At 42.7% G+C, this 24,449-nt stretch overlaps 4 protein-coding genes across 8 annotated transcripts in view; all 4 read right to left on the bottom strand.

Moving 5' to 3' along the window:
* LOC131878582 (uncharacterized) overlaps positions 1–5,529 on the bottom strand; it is a 50,237-nt gene extending 44,708 nt beyond the window's left edge. Inside the window, exons 1-2 of the mRNA XM_059224610.1 lie at positions 5,354–5,529; positions 3,155–3,212 (exon numbers count right to left, since the gene is read on the bottom strand). Coding sequence (XP_059080593.1) covers positions 3,155–3,162 — 8 coding nt within the window. The 5' untranslated portion in view covers positions 3,163–3,212; positions 5,354–5,529. The remainder of the gene's footprint in view (positions 1–3,154; positions 3,213–5,353) is intronic.
* Positions 5,530–6,377: 848 nt separating this feature from the next.
* LOC131877418 (dnaJ homolog subfamily C member 28-like) lies at positions 6,378–7,838 on the bottom strand. The gene is made up of 3 exons (XM_059223074.1): positions 7,501–7,838; positions 7,288–7,445; positions 6,378–7,218 (listed from the first exon to the last, which is right to left on the bottom strand). Exons 1-3 carry the CDS (start codon positions 7,762–7,764, stop codon positions 6,444–6,446), a joined length of 1,197 nt encoding a protein of 398 aa, XP_059079057.1. The 5' UTR covers positions 7,765–7,838; the 3' UTR covers positions 6,378–6,443.
* A 66-nt stretch (positions 7,839–7,904) lies between these two features.
* On the bottom strand, positions 7,905–15,440 carry LOC131877415 (putative ferric-chelate reductase 1 homolog). 5 transcript variants are annotated; one of them, XM_059223069.1, is made up of 3 exons: positions 15,343–15,440; positions 13,869–14,308; positions 7,905–10,582 (listed from the first exon to the last, which is right to left on the bottom strand). In XM_059223069.1, exon 3 carries the CDS (start codon positions 10,329–10,331, stop codon positions 8,277–8,279), a length of 2,055 nt encoding a protein of 684 aa, XP_059079052.1. In that variant the 5' UTR covers positions 10,332–10,582; positions 13,869–14,308; positions 15,343–15,440; the 3' UTR covers positions 7,905–8,276. The 5 variants fall into 5 exon arrangements, with proteins under 5 accessions (XP_059079052.1, XP_059079053.1, XP_059079051.1 ...); XM_059223070.1 differs by lacking the exon at positions 15,343–15,440 and having other exon boundaries at positions 13,869–14,064; positions 14,172–14,557; XM_059223068.1 differs by lacking the exon at positions 15,343–15,440 and adding an exon at positions 14,376–14,557.
* A 1,641-nt stretch (positions 15,441–17,081) lies between these two features.
* LOC131877417 (uncharacterized) lies at positions 17,082–20,768 on the bottom strand. Its single transcript, XM_059223073.1, has 4 exons — positions 19,953–20,768; positions 19,315–19,453; positions 19,039–19,179; positions 17,082–18,964 (listed from the first exon to the last, which is right to left on the bottom strand). Exons 1-4 carry the CDS (start codon positions 20,504–20,506, stop codon positions 17,972–17,974), a joined length of 1,827 nt encoding a protein of 608 aa, XP_059079056.1. The 5' UTR covers positions 20,507–20,768; the 3' UTR covers positions 17,082–17,971.
* Positions 20,769–24,449: the final 3,681 nt, after the last annotated feature.

Below are 24,449 nucleotides of genomic sequence, written 5' to 3'. Positions count from 1 at the left end.
CCAACTCACTCACTACTCATTCACTCTTTCAACAAAATCCGAGAGAGAAAGAAAGGCACCTGCTTGAGACATTGGGAGCTCAAAGCCAACACATCCTCTCTAGTTAATACACTTTTAGCGACTGACTCGCTCAGAGTGCGCCGGCGGATTTCTGGACTTGGAGGCTTCCAGGAAAACCTCTTCCATCTTCTGGCTTCGTGTACGAGTATGTACGTATGTGAGGAGAATGGACTGGTACCAACAATGGCAGCTCAAGACCGCAAAGCCAGCCAACCAAGTAACCAGCCAGCAGTCACTCAGTCAGTCAGTCAGTCAGCAAGGTTAGTTCAAGATTGGGATGCGCGCATGCCGATTGATCATGGAGATTCTAAATTTAGGAGACGTTTGCGCATTGCATTCATTCTACTACCAGATTTGATATGATTAAAAACCAATCGCATGACCCGGTTTGACGAGGAATTCGTCTTCAATTCCGGAGTCGTATACTGTATTTTACTCACAATACGTTGGTGGCGGTGCTCTAGGAAGCAAAACGTTAGGGCAATACCATTTTGAAGGAAGACAAATCTTGCCCTTTCGCGAATGATGATACTCGTGATTGATGCTTCTGAAGCGATGTACTATTTTGAGGAAGTTGTTCTGGACACCTTTTGGGGCTATTTTGGCTCTTGCGATGACAAGTCGATGGAACTAATTTTATCGATTCATTCCAGATGAAAATTGATTGATTTCACCATGAACAAAATAAATGGGAGTCATCACTCTTGCAAGTTCCATGACGAGCCACTTCCAATCCCAAAAGTCAAGCCATGAGCTTGGAATTCTTAAATATGAGGAAATCGGTCAGATTCCAAATATGCGGCCTTGCCGCGGATTTGCTTGGGTGGGCCCACCAACGAGGCTCGGGAATTATAGAGCATACGAAAGTGAATTAGCGTGATCCATCTCGTTTCTAGCACTGGTTTCTTGTCCGGGCCCTGACTCGAGAGACTTTGCAATCAATACGCAATTCATCTTTTGGAAAATTACCCTAAGTCGTTTTTTGTCGCCCTTTCTTGCAATCCCTTTCGGGGCTCTGAAAGGCCTATTGAAGATGTGGAAGCCCTCCAAGAGCCATGCTGGGTCGCTTTTGTGAAGAATAGAATAGATTACCGATATTCAGATCTAATCAGGTCCGAGGAACAACCCACCAGACGCACGACCAACGAGAGACAGTGCTCAGAGAAAGAGAGATTGAGGGATGCCTCAACCAATTGCCAACCATGGCCTCCAGGAAAAATCCGTTTTAAACCTCGAGCTGAATCGAAACCAATCGAATGCAAACAACGTTTAATTGAGCTTAAAAATCGAACAAGCTGCCTTGCCAATGATTAGTTGGACAAAATGCGCATTAAATAAGCTGTCGCTTATCTAAATATGGAGAAATGGTTAAGATATTATATTATGACTGAAGCATTCATACAGAAACTAGTCAGTCGTATGGTTGAAACTATTTGAAGGGACTGAATGGTAGGTTTTACAAGCTCAAATCACCAAACATGAAATATCCCAGCAACAAAAGCTGAAGACATCGATCTTAAATAAATAATAAAAATGTTCTGTTAGCACAAAGATACACAACAGCAGATGAGAAGCGATTTCAAAAGACGCTTTCTTGATTAATCATGATTCTCCAAAGCTAAGATTTGAAAGGGAGTACAATTGATTTGGTCTATGGTAGACCAACAATCCCATTCATGAAGCCATAGCTAGTGAACCAGGAACCACAATTACAGAAGAAATAGCACCTTCATTTGCGCCCTTTGCTGGTCTGGCAAGTTTGGAGGCAACAAGATTCATTGGCACTCGCGGGTGCTTGGCATTTTTCTCCATGTTCAGAAGTCTGGCGATGGCATTTCCTCAGATTCTTGGCTCCACTTACGAAGACATGATTATTGAGAATGTACACAATTTTTCAGAAGTTTGGTTTGGCAGCTGGACTCTTCAAATCAATCAAGTGGGCATCCTCCATTCCCAATGAAATGTCTCAATCATCAACACACAAACACGTGACTTCGTAACGCTGTGACGTCGAAAATTTTTTCGGAACCGCTCGTTGACGGCAGTTTTTTAAGTTGATAACTTCATCCTAAAACGAGGACTTCAAAGGCGAAGCCACCCCTATTATTAAATCATCAGTGAGATCGGGGGGACCACTTTCATCCACATCATTTTCTTCATCATCCTAGTGGTCACTTTTACCCCTCATCCTCAGATTTTCCAAACCTCCCTTCGTTTCGTACGGGGCCCTTAGTCCAACAGAGAGATTGTTAGAGGAGATATTCGAGCAATATGGTATGATGAGACACATACACTTTAACGAGTTTGATCTCTTCTTAATCCGATCTTGAATCGTTTAAGGTAAACTAATCAGTCTTATCATTGAGACGTTTCAATGTTATTTTGGAAGTTGCTTCCCATATTGTGGAATGTTAAGACCCTGGTAGTTCAGCAGAGAGAAAGCGGCCAAATGATCAAGAACGGGGTCAAGTTTCAAACCACAATAACATGGACTGGAGGCGTGTCCATTCAAATTATTTCATCAATGATCCCAAGTGGCCAATAAAAAAGACAATTTTAGAGAAGACGGGTGAATTGGAATATTCTCAGCCCAAAAAATACCTCCGTAATTATCAGTTTGGACTTTGGAACCTATTCAAAAACAGAAAAACCAGACCTCAATTGTGACAGCAAGGTTAACAATAAATGGTCACTTCATTTCAATTGAGTTAGAAAATTCTTGGTCATCAAGGGCTCATTTAGGTGGACAACGTTTTTATTGGTTTCTATTGATACAGCAAACGGTCTGAATTTCCTTTTGAGCCTTGTCACACGGTCGATTTTTTTCTTCTTAACAAAATCGGACATGATGACAACTGATAAATGATCCACAAATGCAAAGAACAGTAAAAGCAGCGACTGCAGAAAAATTCTACCCAGCCATCTCTTTGATCGTAACCCCACCTTAGAAGTGCTTCCTTCGAGTTTTTAGATAAAACGATAAAAATTCCAACCACCGGAACTTCATGTCAGTTGAAGTAACCAACGATACATCTGCTCCTTTTCCGCACTAAAAAGACTAAAACCCTCGACAAAAAAATGAATAATGCCTTACCTCATCATGTAGTAATCATTTGGCAACGAGTTGATCCGCTTTGAGAAACGCTCCAAACCTGAAATGTGTGAGAGAAACCTTCTTGATTTGACGGTCAAGCATAAAAAATCAGTTCTTGATCGACATGAATAATCATCATCACAGGGTAGGCTGATTTCAAAAGCACAATATTTGAATGGTGTATTTAAGGTCGCGTAACGAGGACAATCTCGTACGGCTTCCATCTGTCCACTTTTTGTGAATATCAAACTAGGCCTTACCATTGGAGTAGTTCGTAACCAAAACCATTTCGCACTTTAAAGGATTACTTCAAGAGACAGCTTTCATTGAAATAACAAAAAAAACACAACCACTACAGCAAGAGCACGGATCACTTCAACATGCGCCAAAAGTCGACTGAATGACGCTTTTCGTCGATGCTACGTACAATATGCCCTCGAGCAGATGCAACCACTCATCGCTCTACGTACGTATACTACACAGAATCGAGGCTTGACACTTTGTATGCCATGGAAACCATTTAACAACTGAGTGACGCTTCCACATCCCAAAGTGATTTCCATTCTCCGCCAACGAGCAGCCTTTCTGAGCCGAAGGGACGCACACCGAGCTAAAAAGCTCCCTCCTACTTCACAATACAACTCATTACAATCAATGCAATCTCACATGGTGTTGCTAAATCGACGACCAATCTTAGAGGCCACTTAAAGCTTATTAAAAAAGAAACTTGACTAGCCTAAACTAGTAAGATACCGTAAATGCATGAGTCATGGCGAACCCGATGACGGTAAATTTGTAACGAGTTGCACGAATTGTACCTGCTTCACCCTGCGAAATAATGCTTCTTTATAGCCTGGATGGACAATAAAAATATTCAAGGGAGTGTGTGCTCCCAAAAGGCGAGGGGAAAGGACAAGAGGGTTGGGGTGAGGGGTGGCGTTTGTTCTGAAGTTTGTTTGGTATAACAACAGGCTGAGACTGCAGTTTGGTGGGAGAACAGAACAAAATCAACCCCCTCCATCCTTCTTAAAGATAGGATTGGCACACACGCAGGCTTGGGAAACTCGAGAACATGTTAGTCCCAAGAACGAGCAACGTTTGACTGGGGGCAGGTATGACTGGGAGGAATTAGTTAGCTGAATACCTTTATTAGGCGATAATCCTGCTTATAATCCCATTGTTCAACAGTCAGCCTTTTCCCGAGAATGAGATTGGACGGAAATGTCAAGGATTTGCAAAGGATAACAAGTATCGTTTTAAAATAACTCCAAAGAGTACAAAATGGTAGTCGACTGGGCTGTATGTGGTTTTCTTTTAATTTCCATTAATTGTGGCATTTTTAGCATGTTAGAGTTGCTTGCCAATAAATGGAAAATGTATGTAAATACTCATTTAATATGGTTCTTTCGTTTTGAACGTACTCTGTCCTTGTGTTTGTCCATGTCCAGGGGAAGCATTATTATTTGCATCGTTGCGATCAATTACTTAACTAAACTAAGAGAAACAAATTATTACGAATTCAAAAATAATCAATTGGATGTAGAAAATGAAATATTATCAAAAATTCATTCTGGAGGAGAACGTCCTACGCAACTCTGCGTAGAGGGTAGAGTAAGACTAGTACATTCTTTTTCTACTTTGCACAAGTTCAATTGTTCCATACCATTGTCGAATAGCGAACCAAATTCGCTACCTTTTGCCACCCTCATCTATCCCCGCCTTGCAATTTTGACTCTTCGATCAAAAAAAGCAACATGCTAGCCTACAAAACCCTCAGAATTTGGTAACTTGTTACCACAACAAATCGTGATTAAGGAAGCTAAAAACTTTTTTGGGCAAGCCACTTTCTGATGCATCTTAATTGCTGTTGACATCCCAATGTCGAAAATCTACTATTTCATGATTTTCTGAAAAAAAAGTATGTATATCAGGATATCAGTCTTTGTTAATCAAAGTCATTTAATGCAAATTGATTGGAAAATAGTTTTGAAAGATAAGTTGTTGTTTTTATGATTTCGATGATCCTGTTTTAATCATCGCAATCGATCCCGGAGGTTTGTGTTGCCGTTAAAGTATAAAACAGTAAACAGTGTTTATGATAATGCTTCTTCGTACATTGAATATACAATTGCTAGGCAGAAACCCTCTTCAAAACGAACAAGCATTACGCGCTGCTATGTAATTAGAAAGGCATCTTACCCTATGAGCCCAGACAAGAGAATATTTTTAGTTCCATGGAGTGAAGTTTGTTTTCACATCATTGCACTACAGACTTGTTTGTGTGTTCTGTCTAAAATTGCACTTAATTTGATAGATGAACTGAATGAGCACCTTTGACAAACATTTGGGATACCCACAACCACAACTTGTTTCTCCGGGTGCAGCCAAACGCTCCTTGGTTCGAGCACCTTACTTGAGTGTTGCCACTATTTGCCAATTCCTTAGCTTTGTCCCTAACAAAACAACGAGTTCATCCCCAGTTTGTAATGGTTTCAAAGTTCAATTTTTTAACGCAAACAAAGCATCTTCGACATAGAGCAAAAACCTGTTCATATGGCGTATTTTAGAGAATTTGGGTGGAAAGTTTTGGCCTCAAACTTCCCATATCAGCAGCACTTTCATTCAGCCTGTTGCTCAGATAGGTCCTTCTTGAGTGACCGGTCTAAAATATCCAAAGTACTCGAGGAAGACTCGGAGAACCAGGTTGTTGTTAGTGCCAAGTGGAAGCGGGTTGTCTTCATAACGACCCTGGGCAGGATGGGCGCACCTGTGCTCAATCACGATACCACAACCATGAGAGCCAACTGAAGCCAGAAGCGACCAGAAATCTAGTGCAGTGGGGTGCTTTTGAGAACTCGTAAGAGAGGTTATTCTAGGTGGAGAGAGACTGTAAGAAGTCCTCTTGGATGATGGGCAACTACCTGTAAATAATCAGAACTGAAGGGCCCTCACACTGATAGTGGTGGGAGAATGGGAAGTCGTTTTATGATGACCGCAAAAGTGGGTGCAAATAATTTCGTTTGGATTTTTTTTTAGATTGTTCGCCTTTTTATTTCCAACATCTAAAAGTCTGTCAATTCGCAAGAGCAGCCTTAACATTCAATTTAGGAATGTAAAAGGTAGATAAGATCAAGATGTTGGACGTACTGAAACTAGCCTGAATGATTCCAGTCTGAATAAGGTATAGCAATTTGCGTAAGTTGAGAGATTTAAGTGCTAATCATTGCGTGAGAACGAGAGCTTTGTTTAATATCATGATATCCGATCAAAATGGTATCCATACGGTATGTCAAGAAGAACGGTGTAGGTTTTTCCTATAAGAGCTTAATAGCCTTATTAGCTTTTGAAAGAAAGGTTCACTTGTCACTGGCGTCGTGTCTCCCAAGTCGACTTTTCTTTGCTCATCGGCCAACTTCCGAACATCCTCTAAGCACATGCAAGTTTGCAATATCCTTTGAGCCTCGGCCTCAAAATTCAGATGAAACATTTGGCCGTTGAGCATTGGTACAATTAGATTGTACCTATTTATATTATTATTCAGTTGCTTCACTTCATCGTTTTTTATCCTCATGCAGATTTCGTCCCATTGTCGCTGTTCTTCATCACAAAGGGGATATCGACCAAGCATTGACCGTTTCTTGGTCAGAAGCTCTTGTATATTGGTTTTTTCTAATGCTATGTCTTTCTTCAGCATAATCCATTCCGGTGCAAACCCGCCCTCGACTAATATTTCATTCATTTTGTGGGCAGTGAAATCCATGTAAGGGTTAAAATCGAGCCTATGTCTGAGGGGCTTTCCACTTCCCTGGAGATTATCAAATTCACCCTTTGACATGGACTCTGTGATCAGATCTTCCACCAGGCGTTCCATGGCATTCTGAGTCATGTGTTTCTTGGTCTGAGCCCTCTCTTGAGTGGCCAATGCGGTCTCGTATTTGGAGCTGAGCTTGTCCACTCGATGTTGAAGCACTGAATCGGCGGCCTTCATGGCCCTGATCTTCTGATATTGGCGTTGCCTTTGCCCGGGAGTGCCAAAACCAAACCCTTCATTATCTAGATATTGTCTAAAATAAGAAGAAGAAAAAAGTTTTTATATTGAAGACATTCCTTAAGTGTACCTTCCGGAAAATCACCTGTGTTGAGGAGCAGTATGCCTAATGTCGGGATGGTCGTAAGGCTTTTCCTCTTCTTTGTCCTCGGAGTGTTCGTGAGTAAAAGTATCCCATTCACTCAGGTAACTTTTGTCCTCGCCTTGATCTTCCATAAACTTAATTTGTAGCTGCTTGTAGGCCTAAAAAAATGTGCTTTGAAGGTTTGCTCCAATTTACAGTCAATAAATGACTTACCTGATCCACCTCTAAAAACTTTTCCATGCACGCATCTTTTCCAGTGTCTGGATGGAACTGTTTTACGAGTTGAATATATCTTTGCCGAACCAGCTCTTGAGTGCTATCAGTTTGAATGCCCAATACCTTGAAATATTTGTCGTATTTTTTCTGCCTCACGTCAAGGAATTTAGCATGATAACAAACAACTGCGTGGAACTGTCGTTGTTCTCGAATGAGACATGAATTGATTAGTAATGAGGGAAAGTGCTTGGTGGTCCACATCACGAATTTGTTAAAACTGCCCAAGACTTGGATTTGTTTTGGAAACTGCTTGTATAACCCCTGAAAATAGGTGTCTCTGTTGCTCCGCCGATTTCGTATTTTAGTGCTGACATCTATCGGAAAAATAATCCACGAGTCTCTACTGGAGTTGTAAAATTTTATTCATCACAGATAATATTATATCTCGCATATAGTGTTTAATAAATTTATGTTCATTAGATAAGACTGTAACTACATCTCAGTCAATATGGTACAAATATGTTTTAGTCAGGAGCTCACTTGAAGATTTACAATGCGTGATACCACAATTGTGCGAGTTTCTAGGCCTTCCTTATTCGGTTGCACCACAGGTTTCTTGAAATGACCACTAGCGATGTCACGAGTCATCAGTTTTCACACTCATTTCAAGTTTTTGTTCAAATGCCATTGCCATGAAGATATTTGTTTGCCGGCATGGAAGCGTTCCATCACTTGATGTGTATGGCATGCCAAACCAAGTGATAAAAGAGTTTTCACTGGGGTCTTAGAATTCCGATGTCCTCCAAAGTGGGTCGAATTGGTGCATAAACAACCAAAAGGATCAGGGCAGTTGCCAAGACGCAATCGACCAAAATGTAGATCACTAAGAAGAATTTTCTGATGCCTCCACCCGGAGCGTCTCGTTTCACCTCGTCATAATCCGGATAGCCTTTGCCGTTAAGACTTCGCATTGGATAAGCTGAATATCCTTGCTTTTCCTTCCTCATATCGGATGTGCACATTAAGATGGACAAGATCACGTGCATCAAAAAGTGGAAAGCCACGAAGGCTGCCAAGAGGTAATCAGTTTCCTTTGGGAGCTGAGCTTTGTCAAGTTCCACTGCGAAGAAGATAGCAACAATACCCACCAGTTGAGCCGCATTACCAATGAACCAATGAATCCAGTTGAAGATGGGCCTCTGTTTGTGCTCGGGGTGACATCTGAGTAGAGCGATGAGAGGTTGCATGAAGCAGAGACCCGTTGTGATGCATCCGAGGACTGCATGAGGATTATCCGATATGGGAATCTCAGTCCATCCGTCCAATTCCAGGAAGATCAAGATGAATCCCGCAATGGTTAGACCCCAGGTAGTGAGCATGCAGAACCTGTGCCAGATAAACCACTGATCGACCTTGCAGCATTTACTACCTAACCACGTTTGCTTGAAGTATCTTGCCAAGATGATACCAATTGATGCCGACAAAATCCAGGCTCCAATCATAAATGATCCATGAAGCTTAATGAAGAGCTTGGAGTGTGCCTCGAGATTGGACACTATGCCCAAAGCTTGCGGCTCGGCTGATTTATCCTTAGAGCGATGCTTGAAGATTTGTCCACTTCCAAACCCTCCTTCGGCCAAGAAGATCACAAACTTGTCCTTGCCCAAATCCAACGTTCTGACCAATTTTGGGACTTCCACAGTGGAGGGTCTCTTATACTCGCACGAAATGTATCCATCCTCATAGCTCCCTTTAAAGTCATGTATGGCGAATTGGGGTGGAGTGAGGACTTCGTTGCTATATCCATTGTTCACTCCAGATTGAATTTGAATCTCACCAAGACCTTGGTCGTAGTAACAAGCAGTAGTGAGATCGTCACCCATGCGTTCGTCAGAGGAAAGACCCACAGCGATATAACCATCTGACTTTCCGGTCACTTTGAAAAGCCAATCGGTTCCCGAAGGCTCGTAGGAGACCACTGCTTGGCAACCTCCGGTGTTAATGCAATCTTGAGGGATTCCGAAGCACGATTTGGAACTTCCACAGCCAATGAAAATTGGGTTATCACTTTCGAGGCTCGAAGTTTCGGTTGTCAATTCCGGGGTGGTGGTTGTAGTTGTTGTGGTGGTGGTAGTGGTAGTGGTGGCGGTAGTCGAGAACAACGTATCTCTTGAGGATTCTGATTCACTGCTCTGTGAAGCGTCCTCCAAACCAGAATCAAAGTTTGTAAAAGAAGTTGATGAGGAGGTTTCAGTGGGCTGATCCTCCTCTGGAAATTGGATTCCATCAACAAAGACCGGAGATTCAGAGGCTTCCGTAGTCTCTTGAGGAGCTGATCTGGTTACACGAACTTGTGGCGTTTCCATGCGGACCCAATATTTGTCATAGGCCACCACAGCCGAGTAACGGAAGACCACTTCTCCCTCAAAATCCTGTGGTGCCTTCCAAAGGGCTTCCACGCTCTGTTTATCAGCGCTGGATTGATGCGTTAACGAGTTATGAATTCCTCGGCCACAAGTCATGTAGCTGGCCTGCTCGGTCTCGAAGGAACCAACTTGATTGTCCTCATTGCCAACCTGACGGGCCTGAATAATGAATCCTTTAAAGGATCCTCCGCTCAGCCCTTCTAACTTTAGCCTGATGGAACCACCCGGGGCCACTTGATCCTTTTCGAGCGTGAGCATAACCGGAGGTTCACTGGTTTGAGGATCAAAGGTATGGCCTGGTTGCATCCGGATACATGCACTGTCCGGTGCTCCCATGGAGTATTCATGGCTGAAAGGAACACTTGTCCCCAAAAAGAGGAACGCACTCAACAAAATGTTCATGGCGCGTACTTTACGTCCACTGTTTGGATTGAGCACGTCCTTGAGAATAGTTCTGTCGTTTTTTTTGCTCTCAGGCAACAAGCACAGTAGGAGATGCTGAAGCGGTGAATTTGTTGCAATCACTTCTTTTGTCTCATACGGATTGTGTCGTTGTTATCAACTCCTACGAGGGAATACCGCATGACGTTGGTTACTAGACTCCATAAGGTAATGATGAGGATATGGACCGAATTCCAACAATATTTCCTTGTCTGAAAATATAATACAAAGGAATCGTAAGCAACATCAGCTGGCAATCCTTACACAACCCAATGAGTCCGTAGTTGGTCAATAGCCAAGCTTTGGTGTACGTATTCAAAACTACTCGTACCTCTTAAAGGAACGAGGAAACACCCCAAAATACGTGATGGATTGCTATAGACTCCCACCAAGATTCAATAAAAATAAGACATAATTTAGCCTCAAAAAATGTTTCTTAAACAATTCCACATGGATAACTGCATATAATGCTTTGATTAGGATGCGAATTCATTCATTTCCAATCAAATTTTGATTAACCTTTCTTTGATCGTTGGGCACTCACTCTTATCACGAGATCTGAGCCCAAATTTGTAAAGCGAAGGAGTGAATCTGCGCTCCAGAAAAGGTCGTACGTACTGTACAACATAAGTTGAATCTTTTTTCGATCTGAGATTGGCTTTTAAAGACTGGGCTCTGGTTTGGCTTGAGACAAGGACGCTTGTGAGGCAACTCGTTTTCGACGTTTTCTTCCTGAGTCCAATCAGGCTGGATTGGGCCTCAGGTCAGCCTTTCAGGTTCTTGTTATGGACTGAAGCTCTCCTGGCCCAAAACTCAAAGCAACACCAACGCAAAGACGTGGGCATGACCTACACTTGGGAGGAATGCAATGGGTTTTCTTTCCTTTCTCGAATATACCGGTTGGTTTTTAACTCAAGGCAGGGTTCCCTTTCAGACGCAATAAAATGAGGGTCGTGAAAGGTTCCTTGAGCTGTAAGATTTTGATGTCCTCTTCAGAACAAAACGCTGTGATGTGTTTCCGTCAAGACGAAGTCCTCCATCTTGTGACAAGTGAGATGGAGCCTGGCCTATTCAAATCTATGGCAGCCCTGGCATATGAGGAGAAAATAGAAGTTCGTCCCACACCAATTGCCACAGGTGGAATGGGAAGAACAATAAAAAACGAACATTTCAATACCTTGAATGCCCGACTACACGGCGACAAATTTCGAGTTTCTCCCAATTTCCTACGGAAGAAGAGGCTTGCCCAAAATTACCTCGTCTGGATATCCTCATCATCATTGCATGATTTTTTTAGGAAGACCAAGATGTTCGAGGGAAAAACTAAAATGGGTCAATTTCCCGTTATCGATATGGGTCATTCTCAACGCTTTGAGACTGTGAACAGGTGAAGCAGAGTCATATTAGGAATGTGAACTTGTGAACTACTTTGAACCAACCAATGTGGTCGAAACGTCATTGAGAGGGTGAAGCCACTTTGTTGAGTCTATTCTGGACGTGAATCCAATTTTCTCTGACTTTTAGCCCTCTCAACTGAATGTCATGGTCTTATTCTAAAGCTCATCTCTAACCCTATTGTACTTATACTTAATCATGAAATTAAATTCAATTGTTCAATGTACTTGAGTGCGAGGGGGCCGACAACATGTTTTCATGGTTGGCGTTTCATGAGGAACAAAAACTCCACGAAGGCATGACATCTCATCTTTACCCACTAATCATCGTTCATGACCCTAGGTTTTTCTTGGCTTGAGCTAAAATCCGTCCGGTCTCAGATTTTGGCATCACCTAAGAAGGGGTGTGGAATTGATGTCAGTCAATGACTTTGAATGCATCAGATATTTTCAATTTATGCCATATTTCTCACCTAGGCTCAAATCTTGTTTCAAATCATGGCATAAAAAAATGAGCCTTGGATTCTCCTGCCGTTTCATTGAGTGACGAAGGTGCACTTTTAACAATAAACTAAACCACAAGGGCAATCTTGTCGATTTAGCCCGTAATCCCGCAATGCCTGACATTCAACTGCTTTGTTGTTTTTTTCATGATGATGCTACTTGCTATCTCAAGAATTTATCTTTAAATGGCAAATTCATTTGGTCCAAACCACACATAATTGGGTTCGCTGGCGCCTGAGAAATGGCTTCCTTCATTTATGTATACAAAACTAAAATTACAATTAGTTTCAACCCTTCATTCAACCATGAAAATTCATTATTTTTCCGGACTTGATCTGTTTTACAGTTAGGAAGGTACAATCGAATCCATTCCAGTTCTAAGACTGCAGATCATGAGCAAGTGGTTCGGACAGTTCAGTGGATGCCATTAGCCTAGGAAATAGATCCATTAATCATCGACCTGGTCCATGGTAGGAAATAGTTAAATGGTTATTCTGGGAGAATGTCATAAGAATCTTGCAAAAATGGCATCTTCTTTTCCGTCAAGTAGCATTGAAGACTCATGGAAATTGATCACTTCTGAAATATTGATTCAATATACGAGCAAAACAGGACTAAAAATAACTCGTTGTGGTAAATAAATGAATAATACGGTACGTCAAAGTTACATATTTCATCAAACCCTTCCGTTCCTGGCGAGTCCAAAAATTCCATAGTGATATGAAAAACCAGGATAATTTTGTTAAGACTCTCATTCAAAGATATTCAATCCAAGTCATATCAATGTACGAATTTGCACCACGCTTTTTTTAACTGCAATACGATTCTTAAGGAATACCCTTGACGATTGCAAACACGTGCTTACCTTGGTGATGGCTGTTTGAATGATTTTTTAAGCGTTAAAACATATTTTGGCACACTTTAGATCTTCGCAATAGGTTGATGAATCACGACGTTTTATCAACTAAATAGGTTGAAGGAGCTAGTTGTACGGACCTCCTAACCAAACGAACGGAGCTGAAGGGGCCCGAAGGGCGCTGCCTGACGATCTCCGTCCTTAACCACTAACTTGGCTGTTTGGTGCATGTGTGCGTGTGAGCTCGGGCGAGTCTTCCAAAAACCTGTGAGCCATGGACTATGGTGATGATGATGATGATCCTCCTTCTTGTTCTAGTCCGTCTCTGCTTCCTTGGTTGTTCCACCAAACACCTGGACTCCAAGCTCAAGTTCAATTCAACTACTCCATCCAGTCGGGCCTGTTGGCATACTCGGAAGACATACGAGTACGTACAATAGATAGTACCTCCCTGGGAATGGAGGAGGTGGAGGAGTGCGGGTTAGTTGTCGCAGTGGCTAATCCAGGGCATGACCGACGGCTCATCTCAAAAGCCTGAGTTCAGGGCTGTTCGCTTTAGAATACCATCAACACTGGTGTGGAACCTTTGGAATTTGGAGGGTTTGGGGAAGGGGCCCAGAAGCTTTGAAAGAGTGTCACTCGAACTTGGGGAAAATTTTAAACAACGTACCTTCGTTGATCCCTCAATAAACTGACTGAAAAGGTTGGCGTATGCAATTGGAAGAGATGAGGGGCAAATCTTACCTCAGATGTCTATGATGCAACTTGCTCCTTTCAACAGGTCAAGGAAGTCCTTCAGAAAAGAGGGCCAATGATGATGGTCTCAATTTTTGCTATGAAGCTGAATTCAACTCATAAGAACATCTTAAAATTGGGATCGAACACCATTTGACGCGATGATAGGGAAAGTCCTCTGCTTTGAAATTGGAACACTTTTGAGCTGAAGAAGCATGGGGAAAAGTGCAAGTTCATGCATGTTTTAAATGACAGAAGTTATTCAAAATTTCAAGATTTCGATCCATTGGTTGTAATGTTCTCTTGACCTACCCTATTCTGTGTTGAGTATATTCACAATAGGCGATACATAGGATGGATTTTCAAGTAGGACGAAACGGAGGGGATAGGAGAAGCAAGACAAGCCTCTAGTATCCGCATGCATGTGCGTGATTAAAACGAAATATGAGCTGCAACATAATAGAAAGACTTGTCATTAGATGAGCGCTTCCATGGGCGTGATAATCCACTTGCTACCTTATTTCGCATTGTAAATGCGAGTTTACGGAAATAAGGATGGCCTGATGCTCACGAACCCTGGTTCTAGATACATTAGGAGAACATCCATTCAACCATTGGCGAGTTGTATGAGGAGAATGAAGCCATTTAATGACACTTGAAGGAATGCCATGTGGATGAGGCAATGAATCCTGACCAATCGTGACGTAAACTCGAACTAGCCCGTTAATAAGTAATTCATCTTAGCTCATTTCACATTTCAAATGCTTTGCCAACTAAACCATAATTGAAACAAATCTCCCTTTGCAGTCAATACCCTGGGATCGTGACAAGTTCGGTGAAGACACTTTTTCTGTTGAGCAAGTAGAAATCGTTGCGTGAACGAGTCAAATAAAGAAACGCTTTTTTTTGCCAGTGCTATCGATGCTTTCAACCACCTTCAGTACGTGTGTGTATGCACGACGGACTTCTAGAAATATGGACTGCGAACAAGCTTAAAGCCAAATTGGTCTGCTCTTGGTGATAGCAATTCTGAGCCACTTTTCAAATTAAAGTAATAAAATAAGAAACGTAGCCCGCGTCAAGTGAAGGTAGGTCATTTTCATGTCATTTACTTGCAAAGTTGATCGTTTCAAAGTTATGTTGTCAAAAGCTTATGTAGCTGACCAAGAGCAGGCCGAAAATTCGAAATTTATCTAGTGCTTACTACATAAGTTTGGACATATCTCCTGAGTTCCCTAAGCATAGGTTTGGGCTCAAAATTGGCCAAGTTCATCTATTCAACCAGATCTTGCGGTCATATGAAGCGCTTATTTGGCATAAACTGAACAGTTTAGGAGATGGGAAATTTTGGCTTTTGTTCACAGTCCACATTTCTAGAAGTCCGTGTTGTATGCTAAAGGCAATAGTGCCAAGTGGTTTCTGACGTTTTTAGTCGTAATGGCTGACTTCTTCTTTTATCCTTTATGCCAAGAAAAATACTCACTTCGCTGTAATGGAAGTCTTGATAGTTGATTGAATATTCTCTTTGTAGGGTCTTGAAGATCCACATCTTTCACATTTTTAACTCTTTTGCCTACTGCGCAAAGGAAGATTGAACAGTTCAAACAATGGAGTTCTGGAACTAACAACATGAGTCAACAATCAATGACGTTATTCAAAGTAAGCTGATTAAGTTTGCAAGTGATAGAAGCCAAAACGATGGCATTTTATTTTGGGTTCAGGAATGTAAAGTATGGAGTAATATCAACCGTACACTGCTTGCTAAATGAATATGCAAGTTTTAAACAGCCACTTTTTCAGTCTCGATAAATATTGAAAACAACAAGGGGAGGTAAGCAAGAAATTGGAGTTACAAAGATATGATTATTTGGATAGCCATCGTGCGTGTCCTTGCTAACTACAATATTAAATGTTGCTTGGGACAGGATTCCTTTCTTTGAATGAATTCAGGCAAAGGTTCTAAAGATCTCGTAACAGTGCTTTTGGGGGGCTACAAAAATGGCGATTAAGGGGCGAATTGCCCCCAAAATGGCAGAAGTAAGTTGCAATTCTAAGAATGTTAAAGTTCAGTGAAATGGTAAAGAATTGAAAATCGAGTAATAGATGCAAGTACAAAAAGACGGAACGATTTTGTAATAATTCGAAAAATCCTTAGCTCAAATATTATACTTTTTACTTTGAATATCCGATCAATATAATTTCACTGCTTCACTTATATGATGTGATTACATATGGTGAATTATTTTGCAATATGTGGAAAGGGATTTAGCGGGCTCTAAATGCTAAGGTGTGTTATCCAATGTGAAATTCCTTTAAAACGCAAGCAAATTTGCAACAATGCAACAAGCGTTCTAATTACAAAAAAATGCAGTTGCATATCTCTCAAATCAAGGAGAAAAACAAAGATGGGAGGATTCATGTAACACCTGGCCCTTGAGGAGGACACTGAAACATGATCTAATTTGAATCTCTGATGGAAAGGCGAATATATACTATGAACGATAACTCAAAGTCTTGTAAATAATGAAAAAGCTATCATTCTGTTTGAATTTCATAGCCGTTTTAAACGTAATTTCAGTAACAAACAAGGTGATTGATCTTCTGGCATGATTGGCCAAGTTTTGAATGTTAAATCTAAGAGCTGCTAGATCATCAATAAAGTGGTTTAAGAACGCAAGACGTTTTGATGGAAAGCATTCTCAAATTAGAGCTCTAGTAAGAGGAGCGTCACTCCACTCAGGAAAGTAAGATTTCACTGGTATGGCTTATTCAACTTTTTGCCAATAAGTGTGAAAGTCCAATTCATTATCCCCTGAACGTGTTCCAAAGTCAAATCCCGTCAATCTCATGAAGCGGCGATGCCGAAACCGAAATAATATTCAAGTGTCATTTTTCTTCATAGAGCTCTCCCTCAAACCTGTCCAATAATTTGAGACCGAGAACAAAGAACTTGCTGAAAAGGCGTCTGTTTGAGGAGGGAATGCATGTGCGTCAATGCGTAAACACAATTCTCAACTCTCCCGTCAGAGGTTCAGATATACGACGCTTCAGTATCTCTTGAAGATCAGTGATAACAATGAAAGCCAACCAAGCATTACTTCATCAAATACGGCGAACTCTTCTGTTTACTGCTTACGATCAACAAAGCAAAAGTGGATGGTCAAAATTGGCCATTGGAACTCTTCAACTGAGACGCGCAGACGGATCGTAGGTGGATACGTATTCACTCAAGGAAGTTAATTTATTTCAATAATAATGTTGAACTGAGAGTACTAGTACAATACCATATTACACGCTAGTCTGACATATTTCTTTTCGCAGAGGGTGGGTCTTTCCCGCTGTTTCAATATCTGAACTTTGTGTTCGGAATCCTCATCGTCATCGATAACTTGAATTGGGATGAAAAGGATGGGGAGGATCGGGTTAAAGTATCACAAATCGGGATCAAAGGAGGAGCAAGCAATCGGTCTCATTGTGTGAATGCATTCATTATATTGGTGAAGAAATGGAATTGTGAGGGGGGTGGAGGTGGGGGGGGTGATGTTTGGATATTTTCAAGCCCGTTCTTGCTCACTAACGACATTAGTTATGCCAAGATAGTACGCTTTATGCTTCTACGGTATGGAGCACTGGGCACATCATCCGGCATTTTTGGGTTCATTAACACCACCGATCATATTAAAACTCAATCATTTCTAATGAGAAAAAGGTCTACTTCCCTTGCAACACCTCGTCGATGAGCAAAAGCATACATGTTTCGACGATAAGCCTTTAAAACGTAATATCCATGAAGAGCAAACCCAAGATAGACCGATGAAGTTTGAAACGGTAGGATACATTTTACGTGGGAAAATTAAGTTTACCAAAATCTTTCAGATGTTCGAAAATAATACAACCCTACTACATCACTCAAATCTATGTCGAAATGTGGCTTGTAATGTGTTCAAACTTGTTTGTGGCAAGAGCGAGGTTGACCATACCGAGTGGTTCTATTAGTGTCGTCGAGCAAGTGTGTCCATTCAGAAGGTCCGCTATTGAACAGTAGTGCAACTCCCTTCATGGGAAGCATCATCAGAAAAACTATGGGGATTATGATATGTGTATGGGCCGTTTTAACAACAAGTTTCCCTCACACCTCCTAGCAAAGGGTCAAGTTCATCGGAGTTGGCATGGGATTCTCGAAGACCGTTCGCTTGGAGTGAGCCATTGGGAGATTTGAAAGCGGGTTCTTTCTGTGAGGGGTCCGATTGTTGTCCAAGCTGGATGGGGCCATTCTTGCTTGGGCTTTGGTCCTTCCGGCCTGGAGACGAGGGTTTATTTGGCCCATTTAGCCCATTTGTTGGTCCTGGTTGTGGGTCATTGCTGGCTCCGGTGTGGGTGGTGCCCGTAGAGTCTGACTCGCCATCCTTTGATCCTTTCGGATGGTTGCCCTCAGTCGGATTTGGCATATCACGTGGATGCTCAAAATCCTTGGGGATGTGCTCTACAATCGCTGTGACTTGTTGTTGCTTGGGAGGCTGTGATTTGTAGTCTTGTACGGAGTATTTGCGACTCGGATCGATCCCATTCCTTCCGAAGGAGATGGGTGGGACCCAGACAAGGGGTGAGAAATGACTGAAGCTTTTGCTCTTGCGCATCTTTGGTCGATCTTGGTTGGGCTGATCCGAGGCATCTCCGGCCAAGGGGATGGAGTCGTTCAGACTAGAGGTTCTTTTCATGTTAACGGGGAAAGGAGGCGAGAGTGGAGGAGGTAAGTCTCTGAGAGGCGTGCCCACGGGCGTGTAATACAACGACATGTCATCTCGGAAAGGCAACTCTTTGGCGTAACCGTCCTCGTCCATCTCCAGTTGACCGATGATGAACTCCGGTGGAAAAAGAACCGACTCCTGGCGATTACCCATGCCCTGGCGACAAGTGGAGAGATCCAAGTACAAGGGCGGAATGTTATCCATGACCCGATTCAATGTTTGTTGCGTGTATTTCCCAGTAGCTCGCACCTTCAAGTAGTTCTGCGCGCTGAATTTGCGAAGGCGTTGTCGTTGGAAAATGTAGTTCTCGTGAACCCGGTCCATTTGGCCCGAGGAATAATCCCGGATTCGTTGCATCTGAAAGCAGCTCAAGAATACCGTACATATGTACTATACCGTACTACCCTCATGCTTGCTCACGATCGCCATACCTGTTCGTAGTACTGCTCTCGCACCGCTTGAATCTGGGTGGACCCATAATGCTTGATGTCTCTGACGTTCTGGACCTGGCCTTTGTAGTTGTCTCTCACTCTCTCCATTTGAGAGGCGCAATTCTGTCGGATCCATTCGGTCTGGAATGACGGATACAATAATACTGAGAAGTCACATTTCCTGTGGCGGTTTTAGGCGAGACAGTCAGGAGCAAGGACACGTGATGTGAGGAGGAGAAGGCGTTGAGATGAGAAATTATTTCCCATGGTGATTACCTGTTGAGTGTAATTTTCCTTCAGCTTATCCAATTGGTGAACTTTGTGAGCCTCGATGGAATCCAGAGTGGACTTCATCTTCTTGGCCTTGGGTGGGAGACGGTTTTCACAGCAACAGCAACAAAGGCAACACCCGTAGCTGAAAATGAAGGGGAACAGAGGGTCCATTAATTGGCAGGCAAGTTTAAACGCATGAATGAAAGGGAGAAAATGAAGATTCGGTGGCTAACGACTTCGAGAACTAGAAGTTGATAGGACCAAGAAGTCAAACACAAAATGTCCTCAATACTTTCTTGGAAATGAGAGGGTTTTTTTTTCAACTAAAGTTCGGCTGGTCATTTTTGATATTGATGGATTGAACGAAGAATTGGGTTGAAATATCTTTCCAATCTCTCTATAAAAAAGTGCCAGGTGAGATTGGCGAAAAATTCTTGTGGCATTAATCAAAAATACACGAAAAATCAAGCGGATTGATTCAGCTGTTCAAATGTAGGGCATGAACTCATTATTGGTCCCTAATAATTCCAAGAAAAACAAATCTCCAAAGTACGTGATATTTGCCAACTAGTTGTTTGTATCTCCGTCCACTGATAGCGGACGGAGCCCACTCATTGAATGAAGTTCGCGATTGTACTTACGTTTCAAGCACAAAATAGAACAACTTGAAGGATAACGTCAAGAGTAGAAACCCCAAAGCGGCCGTGACTGCGTACAAGTTACTAAAGTAATACACATGGTTCCTGAATCGATGAACCAACGCCACATAGAACTTGTCGGACTCCCAGGTCTCATTGGTATTGCGATCCAACAACAAGCACTGATAGTAGCCCCGATCAGCCCAGCCAAAGTAATCAATGTGGAGGGAGCCATTGGGCAGAACTTGGAGATGCTCTTCATCCATCACGATGAACGAGGTCTCGGGAATGCACGGCTTGAACAATTCCTCCGACCAATTGGCCGGATGCAGCACAATCTCATTACTCGGCAACATCCAGACATAAACCAGATCCGAATCCTCGTGGAACAGCTCCACATCACTCGTGGTATTCAAGTGGCAATCCAAGGTCACGGGGGTCCAAGCCTCATGGGTCTGATCCTGGCCGTAGTGGGCAGGCACCGAGCCCTCAATCAAGGGCCCCAGACCCATAAGCCAGACCAGAAGGCCGCCAATCACGCCTCCTTTCACACCCATCGTGTCGGACAGCCAGATTTAGGCGTGGGATGTCATGGACGAACCATGAGGAACGGGGAATTCGAGCGAGGAGACACACGTCGCATGAGTCGCTTCCAGAGGTCCAGAGGTCCCGAAGGGGGAGGTCACAGTAAGATTTCTAGAGACTAGCTAGCTCTCTCTTTCTTCCTTTGGGATACCCCAGCACGCCCACACGCCCACACAAGACAGAGCAGCGCTCTGGGATTCTGGATTTACGTCGGTCTGGCAGACCGTCCGTTTGACAAGTAGGATCTGGAAACACTGAGATCGAGTCCAGTCAGTCATCTGTTCAGAGAGCTGCCAAGGGTGACCAATCGGAACGAGGAATTGCGCTGAAGATGAATAGGGATCAAGGACAGACTTAGTTGAGGGTAAACGTTATTCTCCACCGATTAGTTGGCGGTGCTAATTTTTTAAATCTTAACCTGACCTAATCAAACCTAATCTAACCTTACCTAACCTAACCCAACCTAACCTAACACGATAATAATAACCCTTAAAGTCTCTATCTAAACCTTTTAACATTTTGCCATAAATTTAAAAATGAGCACCGCCAACTAATCGGTGGAGAATAACGTTTATCCTTAGTTGAGAGGGTTGGACGGATTTGAAGAGATATAGGTGGATATGACATGGAAGAGGTGGGTGAATGGGGAGGAAATAGGGCAGGGATGAGAGGTATGAGTTCGTCACGCTGAAAAGAATACTTACTGTATTGTCACTGACATGAAAAGGAGTTGGATTGGTTATGTGGATCATGATTTCTTTTTTTTTGGTATAATTATGAGTGTTTGAAAAGATTTGTCGACCAAGACTGGATGGTTCAGACCAACAGAAAAACCTTTTTCTTCACACTTTTACCGCAATTCATCACGTGAATGTAGCTATAGGCAAATTAAAAATGGATGTGACAGATCAAGAGTCAGATTAGGTTTGTAGTCGGCGTCCAGGTGCCTTACCGAACTCTCGCAACTCCATTTTTTTCGTCTGGGATCAAAAAAAAAAGGTTCGGGTGGACGGACTTGCTTGGATAAGGCAGGCGGAAGCTGACTACAAGTAGGGAAGTAACACCACTGATGCGGTGTTTACGGAGTACAATAGACTTAAAGTCTTAAAGCAAATACCGTTAATTATCATTGCAAGTAGGTCAACAGTTGTTGACTTTATTGAATTAGGCAACTAATTGCCTAGGCAGTTGTTTATTCCCAGAAAAAGTCCGACAAGGGTCTTTGTTCGACTAGTTGCGCTTCGAACCAGCTCTCGGTGCTTCAAGGAAAGTATATGTCGCTAAATTCGAGCAAAAACTCACTCAACTCTTTATTGGAAAACCGACATGTCCTGCATTAAAGTGGTTGACTGGTCGTAATAAAAAACGAACGGCATAACCACATACAGAATATTGCAAGTAAAAGAAAAAAGAATGTAACCTGCTATGCTATATGAAATGATATTGGGTATCATAATTCCCCCTTTTTTTAAAGTTTGTAATTTAACATATGACTATTTTAGTCAGGATCTGCACTCAGTCATTCTTCAACATGGCGTGCAGAGTTTTATTATGTACGTTTTGCAAGACTAATCGTTAGCTATGGAACTGCCTCAGTGCACTCATCAGTATAAAACGAACATCTTGCTCGATCAATAACAATTCGTCCCACAAGCAATTGCTTCAAATCACAATTTCCATCAATCCATGCATGCTGAAATCGCCTCATAGTCATTTTATGTTCTACTCAGAGTTAGAGTTTTGGTTGGAAATAAGAGTTTGCAACAGATCAAGGACACACTGGAGACACACGGAGACGGGATTGAATCCCGTTACGTTCATGGTTAACTCGTGCTCACATGTGCTCTTTTTTTTTCCTCGTTTTTTTTAATCATTGACGCTGGATGTACAGCAGTACGTGGGTCAGACCGACATCACAAGTCCGCCATGGCCGTGACAACGTCACCCAAGCGCGAAGCCAAATTGAGATTTTAATCGGACAGTGCAGGGAAACCATGCACTTCGGTTGTGTGTCTGCGGATGCCTAGGAGGCCTGGGCCTCGAATAATTTGTTAGTGTAACATCGTACTTATGCCAAGCGGCGTCGAGTGTAGACCAACTGAAAGGTGGTAGGAGCGATGCTTCATGGTAATCAAGAATATTGTATTAGGAGTATCTAACGGCCGTTTTTTTCAACCACTACCCATTACATTTTCATACTTTCTGATTTTTGGCTCTTTTACAGACCATAGAATTTCAACGTGCACGTAAAGGAATCCAATGAAGGCTTCCTACTTGAGTAGTAGTCGTACATGAAACTTTCCTCTCTAGATTTTAAGAGTGCACAGATTCTGTCTCAAAGAAAGTAGGCAATTCGACAAGTCTACTTGCAACCACTCCACTATTCAAGTGGTTTACAGTTGACGTGTCCTATGGAGAGGATTGTCCTCGCATCCACCAAAATTTCGGTTCTCTATGTGCCAGCAAGAATTTATTTCTTCCTGGTAACAACAACAAGAGCGACCAAAATTCACCGAACTCCGTCTAAATCCTGATACGTGTGATGTGGCTCCTTCTCAGGCCGAGAATAGCCCAGCAAATCCACACTCGCTGAAGAGATACTACGTATGAATGTACTACACTCAACTTCTACCTAAAGGCACTAGCGCTCTATGGAGCAATAGTTATTGTAGTTGTTGTAGTAGCAATATGCAAGCAAGGATACATTGCCAAGGACAAATTTTTGTGGAGGGCATTCACTTTGGATTCGAAGGATAAAAAAGGTTACCCTTGGTATATTTTTCGAGGATCTTCCTCAAGATGCGGCGTAATGCATAAAACTTCCTAGAGCCCTTGAGTGTTTGGCGCTCTCTTATGGAGTACTCTAATCAACATGTTGCGGCTTTTGCGTTCTACCGAAAACGTTCGTCCCTCAGAGAGCAGTTGTGGCCTCCGAGGTCTGGGAAATGTCGATAACAACGAGGCAGTGCAAATAACAAAGCTAAACCCTTTTTCGACGACACGGAGATGGTTCCCTCCAATCCCCATGAGCCATATGGCCTAATATCAAAGCTAGGGTGGGCATCCCCACTTTGACATCTTCCAGAAAGCTATCTTGACACAACCTGGCGAGAAGATAGGTCTCATGTTATACAAAAAATAATGGAATTTCGTTGGATAGACGGGTCTGCGCGGGGAAATTTCGTGGTGGATTTTGGCCCGTGCGCATCGCGTTTGTGGCTCAAGATTTGGAAAATTGCCGCCGGCATGGGACACCCAACCAGACTCCGGGGTTCCACTTGCGGAAAGAGTGTATTTGTACATATCTCCGACAAAGGGGCATTCAGCCTCATGACAAAGGCCACAAAGGCTTGCAAGAAGTCTACTAGGCACTACAGGCCCTCAAAATGTACAATGAGGCATGTTTTTTTTTGGCGTTATGCAGTATAAAGTGTGCCCTCAATTATGGGACGAGGTTGCGCATTTGTTACTTGGTGGTACGTCCGCTTGGTTGTCAAGATAAATGGTGCGAATGGATAGTTGGACTGAAATGGTCGTATCTTGAACAAGTCTGGCCCCATTTTATGGAGGTAGGATGGCGGTAGCTCAAAATAGATGGATTGATCAATGTGTAAAAACGCGAGCCCACTACCGATCCGGTGTGTTCGACCAGGGCCGATTTAAAGGGCCTGTCTGAGGCGGGGAATTAGGGCGCCGTTCTCCTATGGAAATACCAAGGACTCCAGAACGAACGAGTCCGACTAGTCTGACGAACGTGGAGTGGGGCATCGAAAATGGCAGATTTGGCTGAACGAGAGCGGACGAACGAAAGGAAGCTGAATCAGATGGACTAGTAGCAGCTGAGAACTCCAGGATAGCTCGAGCACCTGGGGATGAGTAGCTGGTGGATGGATGACTGAGGTTTTAATTTTTTCG

Source organism: Tigriopus californicus, chromosome 3 (assembly GCF_007210705.1).
Source record: "Tigriopus californicus strain San Diego chromosome 3, Tcal_SD_v2.1, whole genome shotgun sequence".
NCBI classification, from domain to species: domain Eukaryota; kingdom Metazoa; phylum Arthropoda; class Copepoda; order Harpacticoida; family Harpacticidae; genus Tigriopus; species Tigriopus californicus.
The sequence above is the reverse complement of the archived record's forward strand: the minus strand, read 5'-3'. Positions and strand labels throughout refer to the sequence as shown.